Raw genomic sequence first — 20879 nt, 5'->3', positions numbered from 1 at the left:
CTTGCAAGCAGTGAGCCAGTAAAGATTACCAGTTCTTGAGGTCCATGTAGCTTGACCACCTCTTTCTTTTGTTTCTTTTTTTCTTGGCACTTAAATCAGTGTATTATGAACAGGTAGTTCTACAGCAGCATCATGTTCTGGTGGTGGTGGGGTTGTTTAAATGTTTTGCAGGTTGTTGGAAGAGGGCATTTTTTCTCTGTTTTTATTTGCTTGAATGTCTCGCTGAACAATAGTCTGATCTTTGCTTTGCAGAAACTATGAAGCACACAGTAAAGCACAGACTAAGAAATATGCCAAATGCAAGTACGAATTTATGGCAAGAAACAACAGTGAGCTTTCTGTCATGAAAGAAGAGATCGTAGAGGTAATATTTTTTGCAAAGAGAAAACACAAATTTCTAGTACTACTCAAATCTGAGTGTACCTTTCCTGTGGACAGTGTGGCTGTCCTTAATGATTACTTCAATCTGTTTGATTTATCTTCCTTAATATGGAAAGTTCAATTAATTTGTTTTGCATCGTAGACAAGATAAATGGAGATTCTGCGCTGACTTATGAATTGATGCTGTAGAGATCCATGCTAGAAAAATATATATGTGTTTCTTCCATCTTCTCTGTTGTTGCTTTTAAAAGCCTCATTTAGTAGTATTTAAATAACTGGCTCTGGCAAACACTATCTGTGTACACTCAGGGCATAGTGAAAGACTGTCCTTTCCTGGAGTAGTTGGTACCCTGAAAGCTAGACAGGTTTGGAAGGGAGGGAGCAACAGAGAGAGAAAATGTGTATGAGATTGCACGGCAGTTAGTCAGATTTCAGACTTCTGGCCATCCTGCTTCAGTTCCCTCTTTACTCGGAAGTGCGTTCTCTCCAAATAATTTGTGCTCTCTCCCCACATTTGTGCTCTCCTAGAACAATGCGCTTTTCCCTGGGCTATTAGTAGTTACTTATTCCTTTTGTCAGCAGCATATAGGTTGTAGAGATGCCAGCCTCTCTGCGCAAGTATTTGATTTTCATTCCGCTGCCTTGTCCAGCACGTGTCTGATTTTACACACTTTTTTTCCATATCCCTTCTTGAGAGCTGCATTTGAAAAGTGCAGTATGACCATGTAGAATTAATGATGGTGATAATCAAGGAAGCCTACAGGGGTTTCTTAGGGACATCTTGTAAGATCTGTTGGCAATTGCAGAACCTGGCAAAGTTATGGTTTTGTTTTGAAATGATGCACAGTCTAAGTACTGGCAGGAGGAAAGTCAGAAAAAATATGTAATTAATTTACCAAATTATTTCAGATTCTGGATGACAGAAAGCAGTGGTGGAAGGTTCAGAATAAAAGTGGCAGCACAGGCTTTGTGCCAAACAACATTTTGGACCCTCTGAGGAATCAAGAAGGAGGTCTAGGATGGTCAGAGCCTGCATATACCCGCACCATCCAGGTACCGTCCACTCAGCAGCAAGACTTTCTTTTGAAGTGTGTGTGTGTGTGTGTGTGTGTGTGGAGGAGGAAAAGATTGACAGCAAGGCTAAAATATCTGCATGTTCCACTGATATGTCAAAAGATTTAGTTTTGTACAAGCTGACGCTGATTTCTGTATTGCATAGAGTCTAACATGGGAATAAAGTTGATAGAGATACAGCAAAAAGTTTTCCTTTAAGGGTTTTTTTCTGCTTATTTGCTTAGAGGTAGTAATTTCGATCCTAATGGATGTGTATGCATTTATTTTAATTGCAAATATCCTTTGTGGATTGATAGCTGTTGATGCCAAAGAAGGAGTTTGAATTATTTAAGGTAGGTTCATCTTTGTTTCTCCTAGGAGAGTGAACGCTAGCTTTTCTTTTTATTTTCTGTCTCTGTGTGTCTCTATCTTAGTCTTGAATTTATTTAATTATTGTAATTTTGGAGTCATAAAAAATAGGTGTCTTTGCTTTTGAATGCACAAAGCAGATATTTTTCAATTACTGTGCCTGTGCATTAATAGCACTCTATTCTCCTGACCTAATTTTGGTTTTCTTTCTTTCATGTTGTGGTGTGGAATTAAGAGTTTATTTGTTGTTGTTTCTTTTATATATTGAAGAGAATTAGAGGGTAAAAAAAAAAAACCAAACTTACATAAGTGCAATTGTCCACCTGGGTAAGGATATACAGGATAAAGTTGTAATGTGTATTTTTAGACAACATTTAAGTAGGCCGGAGACTCATAAAATAAAAGGATGTATTTTCTAAGACCTATTTCTTCCCTTTTATTTCTAATGATTTTGAAAAGTTAGGCAAGCAAGTTTGGATTAAGCAGAAATTCCAGGCCTGCCTCTGAATCGGACTTTTTCAGTCCAAATGCAAACCAAACTTCTGTTGAAACTTGAAGTTAAATTTAATTTAATCTAATATTCATTCCTTGTGCCTACACACTCCAGCTGATGACTGAAATATGAGAAATGCCATCATGTCACTGTTGACTGTCTCTGCTGTAGACTCATCTTAAAGTCCCAGTCGAAGGTGTCGCTGTGCCGGATTCTGCACGCACAGCTGTCGTGAAAGCTGCAGCTTTTGCAGTATTTCCAGTTTTGCCATGGATACGGAAATTCTCTTGAGAAACAGGTCCTATGCTATTTCTGGCACAATAATGTGGTAGACCTGTCTTGAGCTTGATGGGCTTGAACCAGACCATTTCTGAGTTTTTCCTATCCCTAACTGTTTGCCTATAACGTATGAGCTCATTCTAAATTGATTATGGTATTTGCCTGTCTGTGAAGTGAAGCATGCATCCCGAGTGCTTTTCAAATCCTGAACTAAAGATCTGACTTTTTTTCCTTTGGGCGCATGTCATTTTGTGTGTTTGGAATTTGTTGAGAAATCCTGAGCAGACTGAGTACAGTTTTGAGTAGAGGCTTTTAAACTATTCTTTGTAATGCACTGCAGGTTTTGAAGTTTTCTGTTTGAAATAATGACGTGACATGGGAAATAATAAAATCATCGTTTTCACAAAGCATTCTTCACGGATCTATGAAAATTAGGGTCAGAGAAAAACATTTCAGATAATTTTGTTTCTTTGCCCTCTGGCAGGTTGTTCCCTACAGCTTTATCATATTCAAATGTGAGCTTGAAATACTGTGAAATTATCTAGGAATATAATGAATTACATAGGATAAATGGAGTCTTTACCAAGACACGTCAATAATGTCGTTCTTAACTTTATGGTGATTATTATAATTTTACCCCTCCTGAGCTTGCTCATTTGTCTCTTTCCCTGTGATAGATACATGGTTCATTTGGGATCTGTTTGCATAACCCTTTTTATTTTCATAACTGTGCTATGAGACATTGCTGCTATTTCAGAGAGAAATGAGGCATTGAAGGGATGACTGCCTAGCCCAAGGTCAAACAGGAGAACTTGTGGGCAGAGCAGGAAATTGAAGCGGTTCCGATCAGTGCCTTTGCCAGACCCTGAACACAAGCACGCACAGCGCCTGGTGCTGTGCAGCTTTTGCCAGTCTCGATGTCGTCTTTGGTTTTTGAAAGACTGCTTTCAAAGTAGTCTGCTGCGGTGAGCCGCAGATAAGCGTTATGTACGAGGTTAGTGTATTTCTTTACAGACTAATGGCCTTCAAAGCACAGCTGACCAAAGGATGTTTCCAGATTATTAGGAAGAATTAAGGATTCCATTGAAAGAGATCATTTTCTTTCAATTATTCTACAGACGGACACCCTTTCTCTGAGAGATGGATGGCTCATTATCACAATTATTCTCAGAACTGCAAAGTTTATTTTACTCTCACTGTTCCCTCTCCTAGTGACTTCTGAGTCCACACACTAGATTAGATCCTGATTTTTCTCTCAATCCCTTTCAGTATCCAGGTCCCAGATAGTTACCTGAAGGCACTGAATTGTCTAAGATGATACTTCCAGGAACATTGCAAGCAATACGCTAGTTATTTCATTGTCTTTGTGAGTCAGAGGCTGTAACGTTGTCTTCTGGTCAGTTGAATTAGTTTCAGGAAAACCATGGTTTTGCTTGTTTGGTACTTTTGTACGTTTAGGAGAGCATTTTGCTGATTATTTATGTTTTCCACTAATGTTAATTATTGTTTATCCAAGTTTCCTGTGGTGTTGGTTGTTTAGTTTGCCTTTTTATTGTGAACCAACAGTGATACTTCACCATCCCATTATGTATGAACATAAACAGTTTCCCAAGCACTCTGATTTCTTCTTTTGTACAAGTATTGCTGGTGAACCTAGAAAGTAATTAATGATAATATTTCCTATTTACTGTGCACTTTATTAACTTTTTTAATGCTTTTGAAAGAGAAATTTGAGGAACATAATTGGGATAGAAGGGTGTTTCTTGGTGTGCATGTTAATTAATCCTATGACACCCTTTGTGAGGCGAGACAGTTATATTATCAGTGATGTGTATGAAATCCTGAGGCACGGAGAGTGTTAAGCCAAATGTAGTCCTGTAGTCTTATTTTAAAAGAACATGACTGTCCACAGAAGTGTGACCATGTATGTAAGAGGCATGTTTATGGTATGTAAACACCAAGACAAAAGTCTCCACCTTACTTGGGACAAGTGTCCTTTGCGTTTCTTGGTGACCTACCATCAAAACCTTTCTTTCAAATCTCTTTGTTTAGCAGCTCACTTGAAATATCTCTGTGGGAAGTTGTTTCCCCTCAAGCACAGCATTTGTGCTCCAAGTTAGTGTCATAGATTCATACTCTTATTTTGCCAACTGGTATCTTTCCTGCAGATCATGAAGTGTTTGATAATGAAGAGATGCAGTTGCCAGGTGTTCATTTGGCAGTGGCCAAAGAGATGTCATGATTTTTGACCAAGAGCCAGTATGTCTTTTACCTCATTTCATATCAAATGCTCTTTAAAGTTGCCATCAGACCACGACTTTGACAGCTTTAAAAAAAAAAAGTTGTTTCCTGTCCAATTCAACATTGATCCTATCCCAAATTATGGGACGCCACTTATTACACAAAAATGTACTGAACAGTTGTAAAAAGGATTTGATTAATGATAGGCATTAAAAGTCCCCAGTGTGCCCATAAGTGTTTTTTTTTTTTTTTTTTTTTTTTTTTTTTAAGAAATGGGGACTAATCCTAGCTAATACCAATTTGAATAAGTAAATTCTGTCTAAATTTCTCCTTCTTCCATCCTAACGTACTTCTTGTTTTTTGGCAAGATTTTAGCAAGGCAGGTTTATAAATCCAATGAAAACATGAATTCCTTATACCCTGCAAAGAGCTAGTTAGGTGACTTGTAACGGGATTTTAATAGGCAGCTGTTTGATTCTGCATAATAGCTGAGCCCACCAAAGGAAACCGGCAAAAGACCTTGCTTGAAATTTGCTCTTCCAGTCTTGGGTACCTCGTTGTCCCTTTTGGGTGAAGAAAGTAGTTGGTTCTCTCTTAGCTCTTAAAATGAGTCTCAAGAAAACATCCAAACCACAGTGCCGTTGACAAAACTGAGGCTGAATGGTCTGCAGCCCTCTTGGTTAACTCCTGTCACTGTGCAAACAGGAATGTGGCACTAAAATGTTTGGAAAGAGAGTAAATAGGAAGCTTTGTGTCTGTGTTAACTTAATGAGAGCACTTCCCAGCACTAATGCTAGTTATGGTTGTGTCCAATGCCTCTTTGATGTCTGTATTTGCTATAGTTTGAATACACATATTCCCTTTTTTGATGCCAAAATGTATTTGAAAATATGTTGTCCCCAGTTTTTTACAATGATCAAGAATTAGGATTGATACTGTTAGCACTTTTACTCAAGCTTATTATTTTGCTTGCATTAAAAATAGATCAAATCATAGTGAATCTTGATTTTTGACAACATGCAGTTGTAGTGTGTTGACAAAGAGCTTTGGGACCTCTATTTTCTTCCTGTAAATACAAAGATTTTCTGGCAAAAAATAAGGAAAAAAAAAAAATCCAGTCGCAGTAAGCTTTTCTGATATATCCAGATTTTTAATGAGTGTGTATCATCACTGTTCCAAATAATTTAAAGGATTTGTTCCTATTTACATAAGTTGAGGATCGCAAGTTTATTTTTAAAGGAAAAAAATGAGGAAGAAGGGAAAACAAAACCCAGAATTGTTCGTTGTTCTTATGGCTGTCAGCAAATTAGTGAGTACACATCTGTCAGTAGTGACCTTTACCTTATCTTCTAAGCTAGCCAACATTTCTTAAGCAAAAATAAATAAGTTCCTTTTTTATAATGTGCCATGACTTAATTCATATTGTTCTACAGTTGCAAGTGTTCTCTACATTCACCTTATGATCTTCAATCTATTGTCAGTTTTTTGTTTGGGTTTTGTTTTTTATTAAACCTCTTTCTAAGTTTCTGTTTGGGTAGGTGTTTTGAAAAGACCTCATCGCTTATATGGTGTCACATATGCATGTTTTGTAGCCAGCACTCCGCTCGTTATTTAAAAGAAAATAAGGATAACTCACTATGTGAGTTGCTTAGTGATTAAGAAGAGCTAATTATTAGCACTGATGTTCCTTTGTTTTAAATTGCTAATGTGTATGAAATTTCAGGATTGATGTGCGAGGCAGTTACTTTTTACCTTTCTAACATTGTTTGATGTGATTTACTCCATTTTCCTCACAGCAATTGCTGGGAGAGCTTTCAGAGGTAACAAAATTACTCTTCTGATATTGAACCTCAAAAATTACTTTTATGGACTATGTAGTCGCCAAATTCTATAGTGCATGCTTATTTTGTTTGTAGCAATGAATAGAAGTGATGAGATGAATGTGTGGATGTCCTCAAAAGATCTGGAGTTAAAAAAAGAAGTGTTAAAAAAAGAAATGTTAAATGTGATTTGAATGTATAATTGGCTTTTGGGCACTGTTCAACAAAATGTGAAGTTATTTCAACGTAGTTTCATCTGTAAATTTAGAATTTGAGTGATGCTTCCAGTTTAATTTTTATTTTCACTCCAGCAAGTCATTTTGATGAGGCTTTTGTGATTGCAGTGCAACATGTTTTTGAAGCTACATCAGTAGCATCCATTGAGAGCTACATATAGTGTTCAGCTATCGCTTTTTCTGGATTATGATTGTGGTGATGTGCAGTTGATGCCTTGGTTTGTAATGAATCCCTTCTACCATAAAAAAAGCCTTGCTTTTTCCTTGCATGTTGTTTAAGAAGGTTGGGGCACACATAAGGGTACGTTGTGGAGATAACAGTCTAGCAACTGGATTCTGTGAACAAGATTTAAAAAAGAAGTTAATATCATTAGAACATCTTAATATCTGTGAAATCTTAAAATTAATTAACAAGATTTTGGATATACCACAGTACACCTATATATCATAAATTAGGGTATATTTACTATATACCTAGTAGGGCACTCTTTCCACCAAAGGACAGGTTTCTTAAATATACATTATTCTGCTTGTTCTCTTTTATATTATGCATTTCACTTTTCTTGGCATTTGACATTTAAAAAAACATTTATTGTCTTAACATCGAAGTAGTATAATACAGAAAAGTCAATCATATGATATTTTTTTTTTTTTGATCTCCCCACAGTGCACTACACAAGGTGGACACAAAATAATTGAGATGAATGCCTTTGAACAACTAAATGCTAAGGGGAAAAAAAAAAGAAACAAACAAAAAACCAAAAAGGTTTAATGGGGAATGTATCGTAAGACTATATGTTTGCTTCAGTAGCTGACTACTACAATTTAAGTGAAAAATTGTCTAAGGGAAACAAAAGGCTTATTTCCTAGGCTTAATTGACTTGCCATAGAAGCTGATGGGATAAATTTTCTGCTGGTATAACTCAGCATAACTTAGCTGTAATTGTCCCAGGTTACATTGACTACAAAATGCCTTGTCCATCAGTTAGACTTACTGAGTTGGGGATTGCTGCGTAAGGGCAGTTGCTGACATTTAATGAAAGTTTGATTGTTGTCAGGGCAGTGATCTGCTGCTCAGATTCTAACATATGGCTCCTACAAATATTTCCCTACTTGATCTGCCATAAACCCTCTGCCTCCAAGGAAATAGGGAAAGGTATTTCAGGAAGGAGCAATGAATCTGGGGAATGTACTCATCTATTTTCATACCAAAGTAAGCAGACTTCTCGTGACTAAGCAATGAGGCATCCCTACTGAGCAAACAAACTTCAATATTAAACTTTCAAGCTGTGTTAGTCCAAAACGGTAGAGAGGGAGCAATGTTAAAACAGTGAGATGTGGAGTTTGAAGTGTTTGAAAGAAAAGGGTAGCATAGGTTGCTTACCTATCTGTCATTGGGATTGCTTTGGGAAAATACATGCATCTTCCTGTAACTGGTGCCATTCTAATCACAAAGAAGGAGAAAAGAAATTATTGCCCCAAATTATTCTTGGAACACCTGCTAGTTAGTTATTAGCAGCAAGATAATTTGCATGTTGTTAGAACGTTGCGTAAAGCGGGGGAAAAGAAACAACAGCCCTATTCCAAGAATTGTGGAGTTTGGGGGTTGAGTTTTTTTAATTGGATTATTGCATTGAGGTGGCATGTAGTAACCACATAAATAGCTGAAAAGGCACAAGTGAATGGGTAGGAGGAGCAGGAACCTCTTAAATGGTGTCTGCAGTTCAAGAAACACTGTGTTATCTCAACCCCAGTGACGTTTGTAAGTTAAACCATTAGTCAGGCTTAGGTGTGGCTGGATATATTCATATTTCTCTAAAATATACATTTTTACACTGATAAAGTCCAGCAATTCAAAAATTTTGGAAGCTGTTAAAAAATGCCAGTAATGGAAGTTTGGGATTTAAAACCAATTTAATTTATAGAACTCATCTGCTTGAAAGAAACAAACGTGTTTCAGATGATGTCATTGCTGTGAATTTTTGTCCGACAGAGAAGGAAATTGATGCCAAACATTGATGCCAAATCAAGTTTTGGCACATTTTGGAACTATACCTGGCAAATAAGATGTCTTTGTGTAATAAATTAAATCAGTTGGTGCAAAGCATCCCAGCATTTTCTGCAGAAACCTGATTTTGTCTGATGTCTTGTCCAAGTTTTGCTGTCGAACTGAGTGTCTCTGCATCTTTTCAGAAACAAAGGACGGACTATGTTGCAAAACAACCCGATCCAGTTCCTGCTACTCCTTCACCACCTCCAACACCCGCTCCTGTCCCTGTGGCTGTCCCCCTCCCTCCTAGCGCACCAGCACCTATACCGGTTCCTGTGCCCAAAGCGCCAGCAACCATCAGCCGCCAAAGCAGCACATCTAGCGACAGTGGTGGTAGTGTTGCACGAGACGCCCAGAGGCAGAAGCAAGTTCCTGTGGATCGTAAGTTTGCCTAAGAAGCAAGAAAAAAAGTATTTCTCCCATTCCTGTGTGCTTTGCTTAATCCTTAAATTCCTTAAAACCTTCTGTTTCGGATAAATGTTTATGAAGTATTTAGCTTTAACCCTATGTTTAAAATACACATTTTCTATGTATGTGTGTTCTGACTCTCGCTAATCACAACAGTAAGTAGGGACAAAACACTTCTGCACTTGTCCCAGTCCTAAATCTTCTCCTTTTATGACTGTCTGGGATCTTCAGTCAGTGGTTTGCAATGCCGTAAATGGCCATGCTGGTATTCTGGCTACTGTATATTTACCACCTGAACTCACTGACACATTGCAATCTAAATTGCTTTTAAAATCAGTTAGGCTGTTTTTACGCTTCTATCCATGGTCATCCGTATTTCTAGGGCATTTGCACCATTCTGAAACATGTATCCAGGGCTTGCAAGAAGACTTACAGGTCTGGCTGATGCATAGAAACCATGTTGTAATAGCGTTGTAGGAGACTCCTCTTATAATCGGGTCCCCTTAGCTTGGTCAAAGCAACAGCAACTGGGAGGCTGCTGAGCAAATGTTCATGTGCTTGTCTTAGGAGGATAAGAGAACATACTCCATTAGCCCTTTAGCTGGAAAACATGGTAACTTGCATCCAGCAGTGTGTGGGAGTCATGGAAAGCTCTGATTAAGGTCACCTTGTAAATATAAAGCCTAACTGATGCTGAGGCTCCTACTCTCTATTGACTGAAAGCAAGTTAGGTTCAGAGAACTTCAGTCAATAATTTCTGTCCTAAATGCACTTTAAGCAATGTGATTGCTTGGCTCAAAAATAACTGAAACTTGTAGGCAAGCATTTGCTATAGCTTTGCCAGTTATAGCAGTTAAAATAATGAGTTTTTGCAGTTTAAGAGTTGATAGCTTTTCCTATCCTCTGCCTCCCTGCCCTATCAGAAAATCCTGCTTCCACCTGAGGAAAAAACTGGCACGGAGAGTAATCCTTTCTGCAGAAGGGCTTCTTTTCCCCCTTGTCCCCAGTGGATGGGAAGCATGCCTGCTTGGATAACTACACTCAGTTGGTGGAGCCTGCTTTGATATTTCCTGGTGGTAGACAAGCTCTTGCCTAAGCTCTGAGCTCAGGAAGGCTCTGGGACCTTTTTAACATTTTCAGCTAGGCTTTTCTAGGCTGGCCGCAAATTGTAAATGGAGAACAGCCTGGCAGGAGGAACAGGTTTCACTGCTGTTTTGCAAAGAAACAGTAGGGCCAGCTTCTGTCTTTGTCCTATTTGGGGCAGTTTGTTACTTAAATAAAAACAGAAGCTCAAGCACTTATAAAAGATATGGAAAGTGAGGGTGAATTTCACACGCACGTATGCACAAAAATGATAATTTTATTTCTATGTAAGAAGGACTTTGCATCCTGTAGCAGGTATGTTTCCTTGAATCCACAATGGCCTCTATCCATTACAGATGGAAAACGTGAAGACCATCTTGGCTTCAGGTGGAGGGTGTGAGGTGTGAAGGGTTGCTCTAGACTAAGTGGTTACAAGACATCTGTTGCCCTCTCCGCCTCTGCTAAGGCCCCGGGCCACACACAAGAGCCCCTGTGCCCTGCCGGGAGCTGTCGCTCAAGCCCAGTTGATGGGCTTCGGGTACCTCACAGTCCTCGCAGAATAGCTGCCTCTGCAAAGGTAATGGGCAACCTGCTGCCCAAGTACCCACCTGAACCCTGCGGAGAGCTCGCAACGCAGTACCTGCTTCACACCAAGGGTATCTTGTTTATTTATGATAATGCATCGAACAACAGTAAGAATCTGTTATCTAACAGCTAAATATTTATCTTTTGATATAGTCTTGGTCTAGATAAAACATAAGTCTTTCAAAATCTGTGTAAATAGAAGGAAGATAGCAGTTTTCTTGCTCTCTTCCTGTTCGGGAAAATAACTGGTGCGTGCTTCGATAACATTGCCTAAAAGCTTTACTCATATCCCATCTCAGACCTTCGCATATCACTGAGCACATGTCATTTTGGCTTCCGATTCACACTCGGAGGTGGAGGGGGAACCCAACAAAATAGGGCCTGAATGCCTCAAATATCTTACTAGAGATATTTTGTCCGCTTTCAACCTGGGGCTATTTTATAAAAGAAAAAAGAAAATGGCTAAACCAAGGATATTTCTTTTTTTGTTGTGGTGATTAAAAAAGAATAAATCCTAAAAGCCTACATAAAGCTTGTTTTCATTTGTCTAACTGGCTAGAGATGTTGATCCTTGGAGAGGTTTGGGGAGAAGATAAAAGGAAAGTAGAGAAAGAAACATTTTTACTATCTCAGAGTTTTTTCATGTTGAAGTTGTGTTGCTTTCCTCTGTTGCTATCAGTGTAATGGGAGAAGAGGAATAGCTTTTGCCATCTGAGTGAATCAGCGAAGGTGCTGCAGTTACTGTTTGTGTATCAAAGTGAGAAGGTTGAATAAAGATGACTAAAAATATTTCAGCAAGGAGATCCTGAGAATTTTTGAGATCAGTTGAAGTTGTGTGTCAGAGTATTTTTATAGTAATTCCAGAGTTACTGCGTGGAGAGTTTTAACTGTGCTAAATCAGAGTCTTCTCTGTGCCCAAAAAGTTACTTACACCCTTTTGGATTCTAGCTATTTTTGTGAAATTGCACATAAAAAGTTCTATGGATATTTTAAACAATTTTCAGTGTTGTCATAATTGATTTTGTTGAAATGCATGAAAAGCATTTCAGTTTGTCACCTGCTAATTACCAGCAACTGAACTAAATGCTTCAGACAAATGGGTTCTGTGGGATAGCAGATTTGTACAGTTTTGGGGTTTGTGTTTGTTTGTTTGTTTGTTTTAAAAAAGTCTTTCTCATTTCCTGTGTGTCTGGTGATGAGAGTAACTACTTTTTTATTTCTTCTTTTTTTAATGCAAAGTGTGACATTGTTTCAGCTAACCAGTCACTCTAGGCTTGGAGTGAATTCAAATATCTTAAAACCACTTCAAAAATGTGGTTACTATAATAGCTTATTAGATATAAGGTGATATGTGTCAGCAGCAGTGAAATCTTTTTGCCTACATTGATTTGCAATAAAAAGTTGAGCTTTCAATTAAAAAATGTTTGTGGAGAGTGCTGCCTTTCCACAGTGTAAGCAATATTATATTATTCCTCATCTATTTTGTTTTCATTTTTAAAACATCATAATTCTATTTGAAGAAACGCAGACTGTGATAATTGAATAACCCTCTGTGACCATTTTGTTCTACAGCTTGGGTGCTGTCAGACTGCTCTACACCTCTGTGCAAAATCAAGCTCATCTCTTTCTAGGGTCTCAGTTGAATTTGGGGGTGATTTTTTTGCTGTCTTTTTGTTTTGCAAAGAGAGGAGTGGAAATATTGAAATCTTCCCTGCGGAAAAAGGAGAATAATAATTCCGTCAGATCTAGTGAATGAATCTTTAAAGAAAAAAAAAATTAAGATTTGAAGTGTAATATAAGAAATTACCTGGCTTTGATAAAGCAATCTTGAGAATAACTCCTGTTGTATCTCTCTCTAGGCAGGAAATCGCAGATGGAGGAGGTGCAGGATGAACTTGTCCACCGGCTCACCATCGGCCGGAGCGCTGCCCAGAGGAAGTTCCATGTGCCACGACCAAACATCCCGGTAGTTAACATCACTTACGACTCTTCGCCTGAGGATGTGAAAGCGTGGTTGCAGTCCAAAGGATTCAACCCTGTGTAAGTTTGAGTGCAAGTGTAAGAAAACTTTTAAAAAAATCATTTTCCTGTCAGTAATTAGGATGTGGTCTGCCCACTTTTTAAAATCAAGCAGCCTTCTGAAAATCAAGACACATCAGCTGCACCCTCGAAAAAAAGAATTTGTTTTTACATATATATACATAGATATTTATGTATATATGTGTCTATATTATATATATACATATATATCAATGTGGTTAAAGTTCTATAGAGATATAGATTTATTTAGGAAAAAAAGTTATATGTATTAGCTTCCACCAAAAGGCACTTGTTGTAACAGATACTGAATTGACTTCAAGAGTCCTGCTGCATTAAGCTTTGTCTTGATTTAATAGCCCTATCTAAGAGAATGTAGGATGAAGCTAACCTACTTCTTTCCCTTGGTTAGTGTATTTTTGCTTATTTCTTGTTTGTTCCCTTGGTGTGACCCCAGGACTGTCAATAGCCTTGGTGTGCTGACGGGTGCTCAGCTTTTCTCCCTCAATAAAGAGGAACTGAGGACTGTTTGCCCAGAAGGGTCTAGAGTTTACAGCCAAATTACGGTACAGAAATCTGCCTTGGAGGTATGTATAACCCTTCTTACTAACCTAATGCTGGGTCACCACTTTCGAACCTATAGAACTAAATAGCTCTTTCTGTGAGGCAGCTGGGTTTTTTCTCATTTCCCATCACGTTGATAAGCATTATTTGTACCTGAGTTATTTGGTATTAATCCATTGAAACGGCATCCATCAAACCACCAGGTGGGATCCCTCCCCACTTCTAAAGGGGTTCACAAAGCGTTAGAAAAAGTGCAAGGTAGTACTCAAGTTTAAGACATTGTGTGCTGTAATCAGGCTGCAAGAAGACAAAATGAGCCAGAGGGCTTTGGGGAAAACAATAGGCGAGAGTAAAATGCCCTTTTTCTTGCTGCTTGCTCTGCCCGGTACTTGGACAAACAGGTACTCCCGGTACTTTTGGTGGTGATGAGTTAGTTTTGCTTTATCTCTGTAGAGGAGATTTGATATGTTAGGTGTAAGTGATAGAGTGAGCTCACTGTTGAATCTCAAGGCCTTTCAGGTCAAATGCTGGGGCATCTGTATTGGTGGGTTCCTAAGTGGGGGAGAACACATTTGACACTGTGCTAGCAGAATTACTGAGCTAAGGATAGAAGTATTGTACCTCTGTATTCATTGCTCTGTGGCAGTTTGCTTTAATTACAGTAGTGTTGTTCCTTAAACACCTTAAAAACTGGAATACAGAGTTGTGCTAGGGAGAATGCTTACCAATTTTAAACCAGGAGAACGGCAGGTGCATATACTTCTTTTTTTAAAACTTGCTGTGGCAAGTGGAGAAATGGACTTGATACTGTCTAGAGGTGAGACTAACCCAAAGGAGAAGCTATATTCTTCATATCCTGTTTAAAAGAAAATCTTGAAAAAGTTTGAAATGTCTTTCTATCCCCTTATGAAGCTGGGGATGAAGTCTTGCTTAAATGATTTTAAGCTTTAACTACCAGGCTTATTTTTAAAGACAAGTTTATGATGATGTGTGTTTTACAATTTACTTGATCAGTTTGGGTCACAGTGCAGTGCTTTCTAACACTGTTAAAATTGCTTTATTCCCTTCTTCAAGCCCTGTCTTCTTGTGAGAGGAAGGGAGAAATATTTCACTTCTATTCTTAGGAATATATGTCACTAAAGTCCAGAGCAATCCATCATTTCCTAGTGAAGATACATGTGTATTCTTCAACTTTTCTGGAATGTCAACAATCTTATTTCAGTTTCATAAGGTTTCCATGTACTGAGATGGAAGTGCCTTTGTGGTGGAAGTTGGTTTGAGAAGCAGAGATGCACTGGATTGTAGAAGTTTGTCATTTTTTTCCCCTCTGTGTTGTTATTCTGCTTGCCTCAGTTAGGTCTCACTCCACAGGAAACTGAGCAGTCAAAACTTGTCTAATAAACACTCTACAAGTGTTGATAAACAGGTACTTGGAGTTTAACAAGGTCATTGGAATTTGTTAGTGAAAAGGTAATTGAAATATTTATTTCTGCCTCAGTTTTTTGAGGTTTAACGGATGAATTTCAGAATTTATGCAATTTCTGATTGCTTTAGCCCATTGTTTGCTGAATTACCCAAAACATTGTCACATCTTCCTTTCTGTCCCTATAATATTGTAAGTCACAGGGTTTAGGAAGACTGTCCTTATTTAAGAGAAGCATAGGAAGATGAGCTTGCATGTTGCAAACAGGGCTATGTTCTTGCTGCTCAAACTAGAAACGCTTCTAATAACAGAAGCATTTAAGCACACACATACTTGTACCAGTGTCAGGCCTATTTTACAATTGAATGCTTTTTATAAGCAGTTACTGGGTTATGGATTTGACCACTGTAATTGTCCTACATGATTAATCAGTGATAATTTTCATGAAGTTCTCTGGCATCCTTTATGCAGTACTTGTGGTGTCATATTGCAGTAAATGACCTGGGTGTTAAGTACAAATAGCAATAATAGCCAGAGACAGAGCAAACCCACACGCTCCCTAGCATTACAAAACTCCATGCCTTGTCTTTATTTGTTATTTCTACTTGGGATCTTCCACAAGTATTTCTGGATTCATACCATTTCTGCAAGCCAATGAAAGGCTTACCTTTTGGATTTGGGGCTGCATTCCCAAATACGGACAACCAGATCTTTACCTTTATACAGCTGCAACTTTCTTTTTAGTGTTGTTCTACCTCAGGCAGAGGAATTTGGTATTTTGTAATTGGAATTCCAGTTGTTGTTGGAATTTAATAATTTTACCCTTATGAGGAAAAAAATGAATAGGTACCACACTTTCAATTGTTTTACTTTATTTTCATGGTGTGCTGGTTTTGGCTGAGAGAGAGTTAATTTTCTTCACACTAGCGAGTATGGGGCTGTGTTTTGGATTTGCGCTGAAAAGAGTGTTGATAACACAGGGACGTTGTCGTTACTGCTGAGCAGTGCTCACACCGAGCCAAGGCCTTTTCTGCTCCTCACCCCACCCCACCAGCGAGGAGGCTGGGGGGGGCACAAGGAGTTGGGAGGGGACACAGCCGGGACAGCTGACCCAACTGACCAAGGGATATTCCAGAACATACACCATCATGCTCAGCATAGAAAGCTGGGAGAAGAACAAGGAAGGGGGGGACATTTGGAGGGATGGCGTTTGTCTCCCCAAGTCCCTGTTACGGGTGCTGGAGCCCTGCTTTCCTGGAGATGGCTGAACACCTGCCTGCCCATGGGAAGTGGGGAATGAATTCCTTGGTTTGCTTTGCTTGTGTGCGCAGCTTTTGCTTTAAAGCAAAACCTGTCTATCTCGATCCATGAGTTTTCTCACTTTTACCCTTCCGATTCTCTCCCCCATCCCACCGCAGGGGGAGTGAGCAAGCAACTGTGTGGGGCTTAGTTGCCGGCTGGGGTTAACACAACACATGGTAACTCCATTCATCCCTGAATCCCACCAGATTTTAAAACATCCAAGGAAGCAGGATTCTTAATGGAGTTTTGTGGCCCTTGTATAAACACGACCAAGTAACAGACTGCAAGTGCGGGGAAGGTGTTTGGGGTTTATCAGCCAGCTTTCTAGGCCTGGCCAAGCAAAAGCTGAAAGATAATTCTGTACGAGACCAGTGTGTCAAGACAGCAGAGAGCTGGCTATAGCCGGGGCCAAACACCTTTCTGCCAGAGGAAATGGTGGTGGCAAGCAGCAGTGTCTCAGGAGGAGGCAGGATGCACCACACTCTTTGTACCGATCAGAGTATCCTTCTCAGGAGCTGTTTTCTGGGGCTGCTTGTATGTCAAGTACAGTGTATTACAGCAGCTTGGCTCATCATATATATGGATTTACTTTTTCATTGCAAAGTGAAAATATTAATAACCTCCATGATTATGAGTTTTTATGTGTCCATTTCCTTAACTTTTGTTGAGCATTTCAAACTCTGGTCTTGAAAAGCGCTACAGAAGGTAAGCGTAGAGACACAATATCCTGAGTACCACCTTTGTCATCTCCAGAAGGGAACACTTCAGGTCCACATTCTCATTGTCTTCCTAGTGCATCAATGGGAAACGCAGGCATACATGGCTTTAAAATTGACAGTGGTTTATGTCTAATATACGTATCAAATTGCCTGGAAAAATAGCTTATTCTTTGACACCTCGGTGAAAGGGACAACCCAGGCGCAGAGGTGGGATTGAACGGTAGAGTTTACTGATACCTCATGATCTGGTTAGAGACTAAGCTGGGTAAATCACTAAGGCCAAGGTCTAGCAGTCTGTTCCAAAAATTGTATTCCTAAAACCAGCCCTAGGCTACTTAGCTACGCTGTACCCCGCCTCTGAGTAGGATGTGCCTGTTGTGCTAAGTCACGTGATGTATCGCAGTTGGTTTAGTTGAGCGCTCATCAGTCACGTTACTGATGTTATCAGGAAGGTAAACTGTTTCAGCCTCGGCTGCTCAGTCATTTTCAGAAAAATATTTCTACGTGACCTCTGATAAAGCACGTTGTTGGGTATCTGTTGATGTTTTTCATGCGTGACTTCAGTAATGGGTGACTGCTGCGCTTGCTCTGTATCTGAAACCAAGTGGGCAAGGACAAGATGAATTAAGACAAATAAAACTGCTCTCTCACCTTCAGAGTGTCAATTATAAGTCCCCTGCTTTGCCCTTCCACTCGGGGAGAAGAAAGCAATGGTAATTTACCTAGGAGAAGCATCCTAGCCTCCCTCCCTGTGGACACCTAACCTGTCTGCCAGGTGATGGCATCAGATAATGTATTGTAATAGATGTAATGGGATAAATCTAAATTAAATTTTATGTAATGGGATAAATTTTCAGAGTTCAGAATCAGTGGAAGGATTTTTCCCTTAACAGCCCTGAAATTTGTTTTACAAATTTCAAAAACAGTTTCTGCTTCCTTATTCAGAGGCTATTTTGGAAGCTAGTTTTGAAGCTTGGAAGGTCATGTCATAGGCAAATAACACAGTGGCGGATATGGCTCTTGCTTTATAATCCTCTAGTTTTATTCAAAGTCATGCACACTTTGGAAAGTTCTGCTCTAGTGGATATGTGTCCTGGCCTTGCTAATAACTTCATTTACGTTGTCAAAGCAATCTGTTTGCAGCTAGCTCAGCAGACCTATTTTTCAACCTAAAAGGTGAAATAAAGCCTTGTCCTCACAATACTTCACTGTTGCTAATTCTTATTACTGTGCTCAAAGTTTGAAACCTGTGTCTCTGAACAGCAAATGCATGACGGTGTATTGTGTAATGTGAGATACTGAGACCGAATCCTTACTTGGGCCTTGGCTGTGCAAACACAAGTGCATGCATGAATTTTGTGTTTACATAAATCTAAAACCACCAAGGGTTTATGTGCTTTCATTTCTAGATATGATTGCCTTGATTTTTAAGTACTCAAAGGTGGAATCCTGACAAACTTATTGAGCTTTAACCCAGCTTTTACTGAAGCCATATTTCACCCCATATTCCCATAAATATACAACACTTCTGGGGCTTGCATGAGAATTAAAGATGAGAAGCAGTGCTGAAAGTCAAGCTGACGCTTTTAACACTCTGGAGGTTCTTTTCTGGTCCATATTTACACTAGTGAATACTTTCCTATTCCAAATGTTATTTAACCAGATTCTTAGTGCATTTTTAGTTCTGGAGCTGCAAGGTGGGTTTAAGTTATTCAAACACCTATCTTAATAAAATGCTGGCAGAGGAACTTCATGACATGTCAAACCCACAAGTAAACTCTTTTTCTTTTTTATTTGTTTGTAGGCTAACAGTGGTAGTTCAGAACTGCAAGAAATTATGAGAAGACGACAAGAAAAAATCAGTGCAGCTGCCACAGATTCAGGTGTGGAGTCCTTTGATGAAGGAAGCAGCCACTAAATGTGTTTCCTCTTTTCTTTAATTCTATTGTCCATAGCATTATACCATCCAGCTTTGCTTTAGGAAGCAGTGAAGGTGAATGTCTTACTATATTGTAAACATAACTAGCCATCATAAAGAAAATTTACAGTAGTCTCCACAGAAGTACCTGCTGCTGGCTTCTCATCATTAAAAATGTACAGATGAGAAATTCAATGGAGGTTCCTGACAGGTGAAAATATTGGCACATGATTCATTTACACCCAAAGATGAGTCCTGACTTTATGGAATTAACATGACAGGTAAACTGGAACATGTCTTTGTGATTCATCCGAGGGAAGCTGAGCCAGCAATAAAAAAGCATTTGAACCTTTCAGTAATAACAAGATTCTGAATCCCATCTCTTGCTGTAGTATGCAATTATGTCTTTTTGGCTCAGTCTGTCTTGTCATGCATTCGGCTGCAGGATGTTTACTGAAGTCATTGATGCCAGCAATCAGAGAGGAACTGTTTAGAGTGGGAACAGCAGCCCAACATAGACTGAATTCTTCTTGCATCACTCCCAAGATGTTTTATTACTAATGATGCTGTTTATAGCAAAATAATACTCTGTACATTGATTTTATCAATACTTCACTCGTAATGAACTATAATATTGCACAAGAAGGAATAACTAGAAAATATTAACACAACTCGGCTCAAAGGGGTGATCAGATCTGCTGTAGGTAGCCTTGAAACAATTCACAGTACTTTTTTTTTTTTTTTAATATACTCGCGGTTTTTTGTCTGTAACTTAACCCATCAAAAGAACAGTGTATAATCTAGACTTCTCTGTGTGTTGATCCCAGATGTGAGTTTTTCCTTACCTAAAAAGCTATTGTTCCTTTATAAATGTAATCTTTTGGAAAAGTGGATTCCTGGAGGCAAAAGGGGGAGAAAAGGAAACATCCCTTCCAGCAAATATTATTTTTGAAGATGCAATGATTTTTGTCACAAAATGTTCTGTTATTTCACATGGTTGTGTGATTTTATATATGATATATGTATTATATATAATATATAATATCACTTAATTTAGACAAATTTAATCATCTAGTTTGATTAAGTTTCATAGTGCCTTTTTCACATGAATCAGCTTAAAGTCTGCAATAAACAGTATTTCTTGTCTGTTAAATAGTTGTATCTTTGTGGCTACAAAGATGGTATTGAAATAAGAAAGTGTTCTTGATTTTTGCCATTAGTTTGCTCTTCCTCTGCGTACAAGGGAAAAAAGAATCCTATTCGTTTTTCATAAAAAAAAAAAAATTAAAAACTTAATAAAAGTGTTTAGTGCCATTTATTGTAAATGTCCTTACAAATACATCTTCTGTGCATTGGTTATGTGTCCATGTATATTTTTTACATTTCATGTATATTCTTTATGCCTGTGAAAAGTACGTAGGTTCTACACTCGTCATTTAAATGTAGTCTTATCCAGAAATGGGTCAAGAAGTGACAAATCCCAGACTGAAGACTCCAGCTGCCATAGCTATCACTAAGAAATGGATTCTTGTCTTACCCAATTGAAAGAAACGATGATTTTTGATTGCTTTCTCCCTATAGGAAGCATTTGAACCAGCACACCTGCATGGTAACTGTACCCATTCAACCTGTATACATAGCATTAGGGGGGAAAATGGTCTGTCTCACTGCCTGTCCTCTCATTAAAGGTCAAGCCCAGACCTCCAAAGGCTTGGTGTATTCGCTGATACACATTTACAGTTTCTTCTTCCCCACCCTCTCTAGTAAGCGTCCATACCTAGCCCGAAGAGTGTTCACTGTACAGCAAAGTCCCCTACGCTGGGTGGTGAATGACTAAGAAAATAAAGGAAGATCTGAAGCTACTCTTACATAGATGCTTCGTTACTCGTAAGTACCAGGAGCAGGAAAGTTCTAAAAA

At 38.8% G+C, this 20879-nt stretch overlaps 1 protein-coding gene across 10 annotated transcripts in view; it reads left to right on the top strand.

The window, feature by feature from the left end:
* Nucleotides 1-20669, top strand: part of EPS8 (epidermal growth factor receptor pathway substrate 8) — a 140713-nt gene extending 120044 nt beyond the window's left edge. For 8 of the 10 annotated variants that reach the window (XM_030040369.2, XM_030040372.2, XM_030040376.2 and 5 more), the window contains 8 exons: nucleotides 253-364; nucleotides 1291-1434; nucleotides 1752-1787; nucleotides 6613-6636; nucleotides 9066-9303; nucleotides 12858-13038; nucleotides 13493-13622; nucleotides 18848-20669. In XM_030040369.2, coding sequence (XP_029896229.1) covers nucleotides 253-364; nucleotides 1291-1434; nucleotides 1752-1787; nucleotides 6613-6636; nucleotides 9066-9303; nucleotides 12858-13038; nucleotides 13493-13622; nucleotides 18848-18961 — 979 coding nt within the window. In that variant the 3' untranslated portion in view covers nucleotides 18962-20669. The remainder of the gene's footprint in view (nucleotides 1-252; nucleotides 365-1290; nucleotides 1435-1751; nucleotides 1788-6612; nucleotides 6637-9065; nucleotides 9304-12857; nucleotides 13039-13492; nucleotides 13623-18847) is intronic. The other 2 variants (XM_030040377.2, XM_030040375.2) reach the window with 1 other exon arrangement.
* The last annotated feature ends 210 nt before the right edge of the window (nucleotides 20670-20879 follow it).

The sequence above is a fragment of the Aquila chrysaetos genome, chromosome 17 (genome assembly GCF_900496995.4).
Source record: "Aquila chrysaetos chrysaetos chromosome 17, bAquChr1.4, whole genome shotgun sequence".
In the NCBI taxonomy this organism is placed as follows: domain Eukaryota; kingdom Metazoa; phylum Chordata; class Aves; order Accipitriformes; family Accipitridae; genus Aquila; species Aquila chrysaetos.
The sequence above is the reverse complement of the archived record's forward strand: the minus strand, read 5'-3'. Positions and strand labels throughout refer to the sequence as shown.